The sequence below is a fragment of the Phalacrocorax carbo genome, chromosome 2, assembly GCF_963921805.1.
Source record: "Phalacrocorax carbo chromosome 2, bPhaCar2.1, whole genome shotgun sequence".
In the NCBI taxonomy this organism is placed as follows: domain Eukaryota; kingdom Metazoa; phylum Chordata; class Aves; order Suliformes; family Phalacrocoracidae; genus Phalacrocorax; species Phalacrocorax carbo.
Window position 1 is genome coordinate 102,253,766 of NC_087514.1, and position 14,243 is coordinate 102,268,008.

The 14,243-nt window shown below is 37.2% G+C and overlaps 1 protein-coding gene across 1 annotated transcript in view; it reads right to left on the bottom strand.

Moving 5' to 3' along the window:
* Window positions 1-1,141: 1,141 nt before the first annotated feature.
* The window catches only part of DCDC2 (doublecortin domain containing 2), a 73,608-nt gene continuing 60,506 nt past the window's right edge, over window positions 1,142-14,243 (bottom strand). Inside the window, exons 9-11 of the mRNA XM_064443708.1 lie at window positions 5,543-5,860; window positions 4,551-4,583; window positions 1,142-4,273 (exon numbers count right to left, since the gene is read on the bottom strand). Of these exons, the coding sequence (XP_064299778.1) occupies window positions 4,166-4,273; window positions 4,551-4,583; window positions 5,543-5,860 (459 nt within the window). The 3' untranslated portion in view covers window positions 1,142-4,165. The remainder of the gene's footprint in view (window positions 4,274-4,550; window positions 4,584-5,542; window positions 5,861-14,243) is intronic.

A 14,243-nucleotide genomic window follows, 5' to 3' on the forward strand; every position in this document is an offset into this window, starting at 1 on the left:
ATGTGGTTTTATGAGGTTAGTTATTACTAGATTTAGCTATATTTTCTTGTATAATTATAGTAAATTTCAGCTACAATCAATAGTATTTTTTCCTATCACTAACACAATACAATGAGATTAGATTATTATATATGCCCATTATTTACGTGTGCAGTATGTGTGAACACACAGAAAATGCATGCAGTTACAGTGTTCACACACATGCCTGTAAGTTAAGGCATACAAATATGCACATGCACAATAAACTAAGGATAGCAGACGGCTATACTGTCTATTGCCATGTCTAAGGCACTTCTTTTGATTAAAATTTAGATTGAAGACTATCAGCCACCCAAAGCAACACATTTTTGAGCTGCACCCCATTAAATCATTCTGATTGATACTACTTAATAATTATACCCTTCCTCGAGATACTTCATTTTGTACTTACATTTATTATCTAATGGCTATTTTAATGTGCCTTTGGGACAGTCCATCAAAATATCCAAGCAACAATCCTTTCCCCATATTTTCAAGTAATCAGAGTACACACACTTACTCTTTTTTCCTTCTGCATGCAGGTTTATTTCGCTTTACTTTAGACGAGGCTGAGCAGGGATTATATTTTCCCTATTTTCACCCATTTCTCTCTGGAAACTAACTTTATTTTGGCTCTGATATGTCAAAGCACCGAAGCATTAGATAAAATTTAATGAAAACTGCAGCCCTATGGGATTTAAGCATATGTTTTAATGCTTTCCTGAAATTAGGAATTTCAGCAGGGAGAGATCTAGAATTTTTGGTAGTTTTCTCAAGCATTGCCAGTGAACAGATAAAACTCGTATGTTATTTGCCGAGTACCAGCTGAACAGTATATACATACCGATAATCCTGTCCTAACCTGAATGATGACATTAAAAACTAGTGGCCAGTTTAACTGTGCTGTTATTCTTAGATTTATAACTACATAGCAGCTAAATTGACGGCATATTTTCTTTCACAGTTGCAATACCAAAACTATCAAATATCTTTTTTTTTCTTTAAGATCTAGATATGGAAGAATCCCATCAGCTGCAAAATCAACAGATTTATAAAAATCAGTCACCCAAAGATAGACTTAACATCCAACGGGCCTTGATACAAGACAAAACACAGTAACACCTGTATGCCAGTTCTCTTTAATAGCAAATTACATTTAAAAATAAAACCAAAATAAGAAAACAAGTCTTAAAAAAAAACACCTCAGAACTGTTGCATATAAGCTTAATAAAATAACATGATATAAGCTTAACAAAACAATGTATTTCTCATGTAAAACTGAGTTAGGCCATCACACACAGCAAATCCAGACACAAAAGCTATTAGCAAGACCACTTGAATGCTTCTGGCTTAATTTCTACTTTAACATCAGAATTATTTGTTATGCATAAACTAATTTCTCTATATAAAAGAACCTGATACAAAATTCATTATGTCAGTGGTGTAAGGTGAATGATAAAATAGTTATGCCTCTATTTCCAAAAAGTCCGATTTGCTATTCTGAAGAAATATATGCTGTCTTTCTTACAGGAAAGCAGAGGGGAAAACATTTTAAAGGCTGAATAACACTCATAGGGATTTAATGTTCCCACGAAAGAAAATGATCATATTACACTTCCCTAGAATTTAGTTTAAGCTTTTAAATGACTCTTATTGAGATCTGTAAGTCTTTTAAACATGGAGGACACCAAACATTTGGGGAGGAGGGAAAAAATGGCAGAAACTGCAGACAGAGCTATAAATAGAAACCAAAGGGAGAAAAAGTATGACCACAAAAATCCCTCAGTTTCTTCTAAATATTGTTTCTAGGTACAACATTTTGAGGCAAACATTCTCCAAGTTAAGTATCTCCATCAGATATCTTTGGGTGTCGATTTAAATTCAAACTTTTGAGGATGAAGAACATCTCAGAGGTTATTCTAGTCATAATCTGCAATAAGATGACAGCAAGTAGAGTCCTGTATTTGGTACACCATTAGCTTCTAGCAAAGGGCCCATTCATAGCAATGTCAATACAAGATCACTGTCATTTGTCTTGATCCAGCAACGCATTTAAGCCCGTGCTTACTGGTAAGCATATGAGCTATTCAGCTCTAAGAAAGCAAAGACGCAGCACTAGTCTTTTTCCCTGGTTGGCTTTGCACAGAAGGTTCAGTGAGTAAATTCCCCTAAGCTCCCCAAGGAGACAGAGCTGCCCTCTCTGCTGGCTAAGTATTGTTTGAGGGCTTTTAATGCTACTGCATATATTATTCCAGCGCAGGATTAACTATAAAGGTACCTAGAGGATTTCTGTGTGTCATTTTTCCTCACTAGCATGTACAGTTATTTTATTCATTCTTTTTTTTGGGGGGGAGGGTTGGTTGCTTTTTACTTCTGCGTAACTTTAAATGTCTTCTTAAATCCCAGTGAAATCAAAGATATTTGGGCATAGGCTTAATTGCTGTATCAAATAAAAGAAGCATACATACTTGCTTAAGAGCTTGGCTAAATTAGGAGCTTATTTTGAACTGATTACAAATGTAATATTCCCTCAGATCTTTGTCTGTTCAACGAAGGACACACAAATTATAGACAACTTAGAGATGCTACATGGCATACTGTTCTAACCCCGTTCCTATGGGTTTTAACGTTCTGGTTTTTATACTAACATTGCCAATACTCAGAAACGTGCTGAAGGATCTCTACATATTTCTACTCCACTGGAAAAACATATTTAATAGTTAGTAGAAAAAGTGAAGATGTTTGTATGAGTTTCAGCCATGACAAGTGGTTCTTCACAGTCCTCAAAGTACTTCAAGTTCAATTTGTTCATAAATGTAATTTTGGTCTTAATGGCATGAAATCAACAAAAATTACATTTAGTTTCTCATAGTAATAATTTACCATCATTAACAATAAGGAAACCCACTATTTCTTTTGTGTAATTAATGAAATTATGTGCAGGGCTGTATTTCTATGAACTACAAAATTATGCCCATTACTAACAGAGAAACAGTAAGAGCAATAGAACTGGTGTCATTAAAAGAACTAATACTGTGGATCAATGCCTTATTTACTAATGCAAATTAAGCCACAGCCTACCAGGAGCCAGCTTGCTCAAAAAGATGATGATACACTTCCAACTGTAAAGGCTATGTAAAGGATTCATAAATGCAGCAATTGTTGCCAACTTCTACAGAAAACCAACGGCCTCATCCTAACGTGTTTCATATTAAAATGGCTCCATTGACACCACTGGTTTCATGGCAATTTTGGTCTGAATCCAGGTCTATTGATTTTTTTTTCATTAATAAATTAAATTTCACATAGACTGAATTACAAATCCATCCAAACTCAGCTTTTGAAGCTAACCTGCTATATACTCTTCCTTTACTTTTTTTTTCACTATGATAACAACTCACCGTTTAGTGAATCGGTGCAGGATAATCAACAAAACTTCTTGCTGTAAACAGGAACAAGCTGCAGTATTGTAGGCTGTCCACATATATTCATAGTGCTAAATAAATGTTATTTATGAATGTACAAACTAACAATTCTAATTAATATATTGAAAATCCACTATTTAGTAACATTAGGACTGACACCTCATTATAGTACACTATTTTTTGTGGGCATAAGTCCATTAAGTGAGGAACATATTCTAATCGTATCTTAATAGTATGCCTGGAAACCATATATATCATGTGGAATTTTAACGGAAAAATTACTTATGTCCTCATTAAAAGTAAAAATAGTTTTTCTTTTCTGAACAACTCAGCAAAGAAGTTCTGACATTGAATTTGGGTGAGGTGTGGGTTTTCTTCTCCTTTTTCTGGAACAGTGTCATTTTTGTGGTTATTCTATTACTGCTAACCAACTTACACCACAGAACAGTTGATTTATTTCAGACACTACTGTACAGTGCTCTTGTATTTCCCCCATCAAATTCTATCAGAAAATCTCACCTTGTAAAAATAATTCAGTGTTCTTCTAGTAGCTATTAATGTTTGTTTTCTGTATCAATCCATATGGCATTATCATCTCAGAACTCAATATGTGGGTACTCAACCTATTTTCCCATTATAAGTTATCAATCACAAAAAACTCCCATGCTTTATATTTAAAGTATTATGATCTTTCATTTTCTCCTCATTACATTTTTTTCTATCTATGCAACTGCAGCATAGTCATTGCTCTGGTCATTTTTTTCACTTTCCTGTGGGCTCGTGATTGTCACCCTTGGATTTGTGGATGTTTTTTCAAGATGGGAATCAACCTAGAGGAAAAAGGACAGGCAGTGTTAACTTCATTGGGTAACAATAGCTTCAGTTCATTTCAATATAGCGTTAGCACTTCATACTAAAATTTCCACAAGGTATTCTTAACGTGAAAAAATGTTTTACGAGAGTGATCACATTAACATTTTTATTTACCTTATACTTATATACCTTCCAAAGGAGAAAGTACTCAAATTACAGGTTCCCCCGCCTGCCAAGTTCTTTCATCAAACACCCAGTTACCCACATATCTATTTAAAGTGAATGCTCACTCACCTTCTCCAATTCCATAAATAACTTCAAGCGTTTCTAAAAACAAACAAAAAATCAATACATCAAGCACAGAATAAATTCAGGGCCCAAGAAAATGTCACGTTACTCAGCTCTCTTAATTGAAAAATGTTCTTGTGTGTCATGCAGAAACAGAAGAAAGCCTAGTTGCAAGGTGCACGAAACCATTCCCAGTGTCACAAGAAGCAGAGGAAGAGTCTGGTTTTCAGCAGCCTATAGGCAGGGAATATGCAACAAGTTGTTCTGCTTCTGATGCTCAAGAATCCCGCTCTTCCCAGATCTGGATTCTCCCCATCAAACAAAACGCTTCATTTCCCACGTTCTGTTTGCTGCTTAGTTCATCTGACCATCTGTGTAGTCCACTTTATTTTTCTGGGCTGCATACCTCCATGCGAGCCAACAGCATGTTACCGCATCTCCTAAATTAATGGGATATTTGCTTTTAAACCAACTAAGGCCCCTTGCTTTGAGAATCTTGTTTATCTTCACTGTCTTTTCCAATTTCTAAGAAAAGGATAAGAAAATTCCACAAAGCAATGGCAAGAGCCCTCTGTGAAATGCAACTTCTGTGAAAGTCAACTCATCAAAATAATGAGGCACTGTGGTTTCACGAACACACCCTTCTGCTCTACCCTAAAGGACAATATAGTGTGGAAATATACAATGATTATGCATTTTTGGAAATTGCAAGAATTTTTTTATTACTTTTTAAAAATTCAGCATACTCGGGAAAGCAGGAGATGCAGATTCATCAAATAGCAAGAAACATCTTCTTTCTCAGTTGGCTGGTATATAATGTAATTACTGAAGTAACTGATCTATACAGACAGAAAACAGCTTTTCCCACAAAATGAAGTTCTTGTAAATGCTCTCTAGACCTTCTCAGGAGTGAGTTACTTACAGAGTAGCTGAGAATTCTAAGGCTGAGATGAATGAGGAGAACTTACGAACAACAAACTGAAAGAATAAACACTCACCTGGTTCTGACTGTCAGACTCCTCCTCTTTTATCTCTTCTTCAGGCTGAGGATCACCTTGGTAGTTCAAGTGCTCCATTCCCTCACCATTTCTGTCATTTTTCTTGCCATTTAAATGGATAAATTCCTCTTCCTTTGCTTGGTCAATGTTCTCTGTTTCTTCTGCTTCATATTTGTAATTCTCATTTAATTTCTTCTTGTTTCCTTCCACTTCACTTCTCTCCCCAATTTCCTTTCCAGTCACCGCTGGATATTCTTCCTCTCCCCTGTCATTTTCCTCTTCTGCATTTTCTTCTTCATCAACAGTTTCTGCTGGTCTCTGGTGAAAGGAAAAGCAGCAGCATTATGACGCATTTTAAATCAGAATGTTCCACACAATTCTGAAATGTGACAGACATAAAAATCACAATTACATCATTACTGGGGAGGAAGTATGCTCATTTGAGGTGTGTCTACATGGACAGGAGATTATGATCCTCTACTAACACCCCATAATAAACTCCTACTCTATACAAAAAAATGTGTGAGACTTAAATATGTTATACTGTGTTAATCCATTTGACCATACTCAAAAAAACCCCTGGAATGCACTAGATTTAATTAATATAGCAACAGCTACTTTGTTCCAGCTAGTCCAGGTTCTCCGACATTCTAGCATTTATTACGTACTTTTTAATAAAATCCCTTCACAATAAAATATCATACATCACTAGCCCACAAACTGTTCCCTAGGAAGCATTTTACCTACGGACCAGGCCACGCCATGCCAATCTGTCCTGTTGTGCAGCCTGTCATCTTTGCATCCACAGAAAAGTAGCAATAGAGATGAGGCAGACCTACTGGTCACTTCCATAACATCATTCCCCTTCCCAAAGAACCTTATGTAGGCTGAAATGGTTTGGATTTGACATTTAGCAATCAATTTTTCCCACACAGGGCCAGCAGAAAAGAGGAACAGGATCTCATGATCTTGTCCCATATTGAAGAACAGTAAGCAGAAACTCTCTACAGGTAAAGCTGAGAGCAGCATCATTTCATGACAACCTGGAAGACCGATGCACCTACTATCTAGTTTTTGTCACGTCTTCCAGTTTCAGTCTTGAAGATTCACCTTACTATTCAGTGAACCAATGCCTCTGCTGCCAAGATGACTTATGTACTTGTGCTAAGGTTTGCATGAAAATAAAGAGAAAAAAAATCCCACAGGAGTGACAGGGTGTTTACCTCCCACACAGCCTCATCAGACTCTAAATCTAAGCAAACAAGCTAAGAGCAACAGATTACTTCTTAATCAAAAGTGTTTGGAATTTTACTGTCATTAGCAGCTCCTTTATGCAGGCAGCTATCCGTTCCAGACCTCTAAGCTATGTCTTCTAAAAATCTCTTTCCCTCACTAAAACTAACATTTCAAAAGAACTCTCTCATCACCTTCATCATATGCCAGTTCAGCAATGCCAACAACTGATTGAAGCCTCTTGATGAAACACCTTGCTTTTACTTTGACATCTAAGTAGCCACATAAGACAACTTTATTACTCCAGTGCACAACACCACATTGACACAGCTTCAAAAAGGACAAGTCATTGTGTTGTAATAATCCATAGAATGACAAATAACTAGAAATATTACATAGTTACCTGACCAGGTAAATAATGGCTCCATAAGTATTCTTTGAAGTACAGTAGTCTCTGTGTGTTTTTTATTCAAGCCTTCCTGACCCGCTTTCATCTGGTAACATCAAACTGGCCTTATTACCACTACAATAAAAATTAAACAAGCCAAGTCTTTACAGACACCTTCAAAGAAGGCACCATCCAAAGCAACCTTGAGCCAACTTTGGTAACCTCCAGCACATAAAGATAGCAAAGAATCTGTAGATCCGTAAGTTCTCAGAAGTTACCAGCTAGTCTTACGTATGCGACCTACTAATTTGTTTTCAGTCTGCTAAGGAAACTAGCAGCTCTGGATTCTGACCAGAAACAGAGGAGGATGGGACAAATTAAATGCACTAGACACCACTAGTTAGGAGTCAGAGGTTTTGGTTTTGCTTGATGACACCTGATGGCTATTACATTACAAACACCAAATGAAAGAAAACAAGAAAAGTAAACCCAGGCTTTCTCAGTTAACCATTGTAGTCATCCAAGATACTATTATTTGCAGCTTTTTTTACTGCCTGATAATAGGTACAATCAGAAGATAATATCTGCCCTTGCCTAAACTGCTCTAGTACAGCGGCTCATTTTGGAATTCAGAAGAAGGTGTGCAGACTTTACGCCATGGTGTAAACATACATATCCTAATACATACGTTTTTATTGCTATGAAAGCATAGAAGCACAATGGACATTTGAGGGGCAGTAACTTCCTAAGGTGCTACACTAGCTAGACTCATTGGACCTTATCTGTCCAAAATAGGTGTGGATGCAAATTTTTTAAGAGTTAAAACTGAATAACATAGAAGATAAACACATCCTTATTGAACCATACCCAGAAACTCACTGGAAGTTCACAGGGAACTGGCATGAAATAGCATTCAAATTTCAACTAATTTAACTTCACCAGTCAAGCTAAATTGCTTGAAAAATAATAGTACTAAACAAGATCAGTAAAACAAATCCCATTAGTGCAAGTATGTTTTGATAGAAACTGAAAATGTCAAGATAGCTGAGCATATTACTACAACAATTACTACTACTACAGACAAAAATGAAAAGTCATGTTTACAGCTAATAATTGGAAAACAAAATGCATTCTTCATTTAATCTCCTTTCAAGCTGCACTACATTAGAATGGACATTTCAAACAACTTAAAGTCATCATTGATCCAGAGGAAAAGACCTTCTGCAAGGTAATCTAAAATGCAGTATGGTTCCCACTGCATGCAGAGTCACAGGTAGGCTTTGAAATGTGAATATGACCACAGACAATTCATTTCAGAATGCACAGCAGACCTAAGACAGGGCTGTAGGGAGGGAACTGAAGGCCACAAATCACCTGCAAATCATATATTGCTCTTTACATAAAAAGTGTGATATTTTCTACTAAGATCTTATTGATCTACTAGCTATGCATAAATTAGCATCCTCTATTTTAAGTACTCCTTCTTCACTGAGAAAGATATACTTAGCAAAAGTTATATTTTTCATATTTAGGGAAGAAGAATGTTTATGTGCATATATTCATGCCGGGAGGAAAACAGAAAAATGGAGAAAACCAGAGGTTTTTATGGTCCAAAGCCTGAAAATGCTGTACATGCTTTACTTTACCTTCTTGAACAGTTCCAGTGATTTCAGTGAACCTGAAATAGTGAGCTAAAGCCTACATTAAAGTGATTGCTGGGTCAAGGTATAATTCAAAGTCCCCTGGAGTCAATGGGAACCTTTCCATTGAATTCAATACATTCCAGCTATCCCTCCACCTACAACTGTACAAAATGCCTATTATATATACATCAAAGTTATGGCAAACTCTATTCGCTCAGTCAGAATAAATCAGGATGGCTGTATTGAAAGCAAAACAGGTATGCTGTTTCAGACCTACATGTCCCTGCAGAAATTATCAGACTCATTTCTAGAAGTCAGCAATGATCTCGCATACTTAAGGAAACGCAGCAACATTTCACATCTTAGTTTTTAGCTTTTCCTTCCTCCACCTTCTTTTAAATAGCCAGAATATTCCCAGTAAGAGCTTCCTATATGGAATGCATTGGCCAGATAGCCAAGACAGACGTGGGACTCTGCTGCTCCTCATTGCATCTGAGAAGTCAAGAGTTTGGCTTTCAGCTAGTGTGTTGGCTCACAGGAAGTCATACATTACATCTGGGATTCCGGTAAAAGCTCAGGGCATCTCAAATCCAGAGATCCAACTATATCTCCAGTCCTGAGTGACTGAGGCCTCTCACCACTTTAACACAACTAAACTAAACATGAGCATCAAATATTAATATCAACACGTTGACACAAGAGATTCTAGGATCATAACACTTCAAAAATTCATGTTGGAAGCACCCAGCCAGTTGTAGCCCAGGGTAATTAAACATGTATGCTGTAACAAATTACAGAATAAGCGTTGCTGTGCTACTTTAGTCCTGCGTCCACATCACAAAAAACAGCAGCACAGCTTGAGCCTGACAGCAATAAACCTAGGACTGGAGAAGCATGAGTGATTACACTCCTATTCTCTGAGGTAATTTTCATGGAGAAGTAGGCGACTTCTAGGACAGGGGACTTTTCTTGTGGCTGTAATGGATTACTCTCATTCCTCCTATAGTCAGAACTACTCATAGTAAGGTTTGTAGTTTTGCGTTTTGTATGGTTGCAAGAAAATAGGAAGTAACCTTCTTTCTGGTATTGCTTGCCGCATTTTTTAAGTGAAGATGATGAAAAAGCTTTTGCTTTTTCCCACTTGAAAGTACAGTAGTTAGAATAACTAGTCTTCAAACTGTTCCCTGTGAGCACAATTCTTTGCTTGTCATGGACTAGCAATAAAAAGACTCACTGACAAAAGACTTGTACATGTATATTGAGAGGCATATTCCACCAAAGGCACGTAGAACAACTGAAGTCATTCTCAACTTCGTGCTGGAAACACAGACCCTGCTTGCCTTCTGGAAACCTCCTGACTTATCAGCAGGTTGATAAGGAACGGAGTGAATTTCATTTTGCATTCAAGAAGTACGATTGCTTGATGGTATTTTTAATCTCAGCAAAAACAGAGCGTTTAAAAAAGAAAGATGTATTCTAATTACACTCATCATGCTATCATACATTAAGAGCTACATTACCAAATGCCATCATCATTCAAAAGCAATAAGTCAGGAAATCTTCAGACATTGAAGCATTTGGCTTCCTTTCCTCTAGGGATGCTAATGTAACCTCTCAGGTTTGTACATGAGTGATACTAGAATACTGAAAAGTGCAGTATCACAAATAATTTCAGGCAGAAATTATTTTGTACCATTAATGTAAAACATAATTTTGCTTTATTGAAGGCATTTGGAAATGTTTACTTGGCTAACGGTCACAACAGACAAACAATGAGGTAGACAACAAAAATCTTAATGCTCACAAATACTGGCATGAATACATCTCACAAATGCAGCATCAGGAACACTCAACTTGGATTGCACCAAACCTCTCCAGAACAGAGATGCCCCTTCTCCAACCCAGTCAGGAATGCTTTGTAGCCGCACTGCACAGATTCCAACAGCAAAACATTTTGTTCCTGAACCAGATAGGGTTGCTAAGTGACAGCAGCCCTCTTCTCTTCCACATCATTTACAAAACCCAGGCTCTTAAAAACAAGCAAATGAATAGTTAAGAGTTCATCAGTCTTACACATCCCACATAGTAAATGCGCTGCTGTTCCTGAAGGCAAAAAAAGTCTTCATCTCCACAACATTTAAACTCCAACCTTTTTATGCGTTGGATGCATTATTTATTTATCTATTTTTACAACAAATGCAGCACCTGAGACCAGAGTCTAATTTTTCATAAGATCAGAGCACCCAGAAATCTAACTGGAATGAAGGGAAACTGTAACCTGAAGTATTGATAAAACAGCTCTTCAAACTCTATTCCTCAGTTTCATCACGTGGTAACTGGAAGCGTGCATAATTCCTTAATCACAAGACAGATATGGCAGAGGAGAAAACATCTAATTAGATCCTTACTTTTTTAAGATGTACCAAAGTCAACAATGTTTTTCTCCATCTATTCCACCGACAATCATGTCTAGTTTCTCCATAACATTTTCCATTTGTACATTAAAATTTACCTAAAATTTAGACCGTATTTAGTGTGTTTGTAAATCTGTATATTCAAATACATACAGTATGATCTGTTCAGAATCCCTGTAGCCAATGAGAAAATTAATAAGCATGTAAAAAGAAGCCCTACTGAAGTTGCAAAAATACAGGAATGCTGGTTTGTTTTTTTTCCAGAAACAGTGTCTTCTACAGTGAATGAAAAATGCCCTGAAAGTTAAGCAATTTGAGTGACTCTCTGCTCTAGGATTGTTAGATTTTTTTCTAAGGCAGGTGGACACAGAGAAAGGTAACTTTTTTCAAAGTGGTATCAACACTAGTTTTACAACAGAACTGCATTTGCAGACTTCACCCAGAAGAAGTGAAAGCCACACAGGGCTTTAAATAAAAGATCAGACCTTGCTGCTATAGCTTCAGAAATCACAGTCATCCAATGCAGAAACTGAGGGAAGATCTCTGTTCTCATGCTGAGCTGCAAGGAACCAACCAGAGTAAGTCTTCCTATCTCACAAAGACAAACAATAAAAAAATTAAGCGTAAATCAGTGGAGCTGAAAGAAGAACATGCAGGGAAAAATCTTATCTGCTTGTCAGCACTCAAAATCCAGAAGGCTTAAATTACAGCTGCATCATTTGTAGCGAAATTTGAGCATAAAAAAGTTTTGCACGTATTCTTTCCAAATGCCATTTTGAAATCCTTACTGATGTAGTGCAAAATGTTTTCTCATGAAAAGTTCTAGACTTTTTAATCAACAAATGTCTCTCTGAGCAGTCAGTCTGTTTTAATGTTGAATCAATGCAAACTTTAATATTTTGCCTTCAGCAATAGGAAAGATAAACATTTTGTTCTGTTCACCGAGGTGAATCTTGGGTCTCTAAAGCAAAATGTATAAACAATAATGAAAACTGCAAATGAAAGGTGCAAATTTTCTGCTACTGATGGCAAATTCTCTGCTACTTATGATACACTCCAGCTGCAGAGGGAGCACCTAGGGGATCTACACAATCTCACATCACAGCCCAGGAAATAGGGAATAATGAGTGGCATCAGGACTGCATTAATCAGTGGGCATGTCTGTAATAATGAAAAGCAAATGGCAAGTGAAAGAACCAAGATTGCGAGCATCTACAAAAAAACCCAAACAAGTGCCCATTAGACAAATTTATCATCCAGTGATTTTTACAACTAAACACATAAGGAGAGAGGGAAATAGGGATGATGTATCTGGAAGGAAAAAAAAAACCCAACAGATTCATTCTACATTGCTTACATCTTAATAGCCAGTATCATATACCCCACAGTAAAGTAGGCTGGCACAACAACATGTCTGAATTCCTTGTAGGGACCGTGTACTGGACAACTTGGTATCTCGTAACTCTCATGCCTACCCGACCTCCCAAGGGCTCAGTGTGGGAGAACAACTGTGCTTACAGAAATGGATAAACCAATGCATACTTGCAGTGTTATTTCAGTACTATTACTACCAACTGCTGCTTTTGTATTTCACAACTTATATGAAATTAAAGAAAAAGCTGTAGTTTTTTCTGAAAGCTTTACAGGTTAGAAAATCTTCTATCTTAGAATGACTTTGAATGTATTTATATTATCAGCAAACTCAAAGTAACACATTTAATTACCATTTCAAATAACAAACTTGTATGGTTTTGCTGCCTTTCTATGATGAACTGCAATAAAACCACCTTGTTCCCTTGTTATTTGCACAACTGATCTCATAGTCTGTCATCAGTTCCCATGGTTGTTATCACAGTGATGTAAACAACCAACCTGGAGTAGGTCTGCATGTCAAAAGAAACCATCCATTTTGTATTTGGAAGCTGAAGTCTCGGTACAGAATATAGAACAGAAGGGTCTGCTTTGGTTTTAGGCAAAACACTGATTTTTTCCCTCCTTGATGTTCAGTTACAACTGTCAGCTAGTCTGGAGTAAAGCAAATGCTGTTCTTTTAATGTGTTCTCAGCTGGCAGACAGCATTTTACAGAAAAGGGCATAAGCGGGTGTCTAGCCAGTATTACACTAAGTTTAGTTAATGGCTAATCTGGCATTTGTTCAACCACGTACTTCAAATAGTAAGACAGAGAAGGTGCATAAAAAGAAAAGAGACTAATCTCTATCTTCAACACCTCATTCATGTGGCTGATGGAAATGATAGCATATCAGAAGTGTCAGCATTCTAGTGAAAGCTGGCATGTAAATATTTATGCATTATGCAAGATATTCAAACCCTGGCTGGCTGTCCTTTTCCATATTTCTAGCAATAACAGAAAGTGCAGTTCAGATAAGAAAAAGCTATAAAGCTTTACAACACAGAATTTAAAATAATTTTAAATGGTCATTAATAAGAACCTGAACATGTAAAATGCTAAATGCTTCCAAGGTCTGGGTAACCTCAGTTATCTGGGAATAAAAAGTATTCAGTGCTACTCAGAAAGACCTGGCTTCTTGCCAGATTACCTAGGAAACTATACATGAAGTTTTAAAATAAGAAATAAACCATGGCTTGAGTTGCAATAAATTTTGGTGCTTTGTTTGGCTTTTCTGAAAATATGAAAATCAGGTAATTAATAGTGTGCATTACTGATTCCCGCCTCCCCCCAGACACACCTGCTTTTGGTCCCTTGTCCAGGTAGCAAAATCGGCTGGTAGCAACTGAAAAATATTGCCATCTGAGGATGGTGCATGGGCCTTAGTACATGTGCTTAGAGGAATCAAGCAAGCTCCTAGTGTTGCAAGCTTGCCAGCCGATGCTCACTGGCAACTGTATCAACAACCACAGTGACCACTGTCAAGTACAGAAGTGGCAGTGGAGAGATGGCTATTGCCCCCTCCCTAGTGAAGGTCACCCTCTTCTGGCTGAGGCCAATTGGTGAGACCCACTGGCAGAGCTGTTGCCTGTAGCATCCCCATGGAGGAGTAAG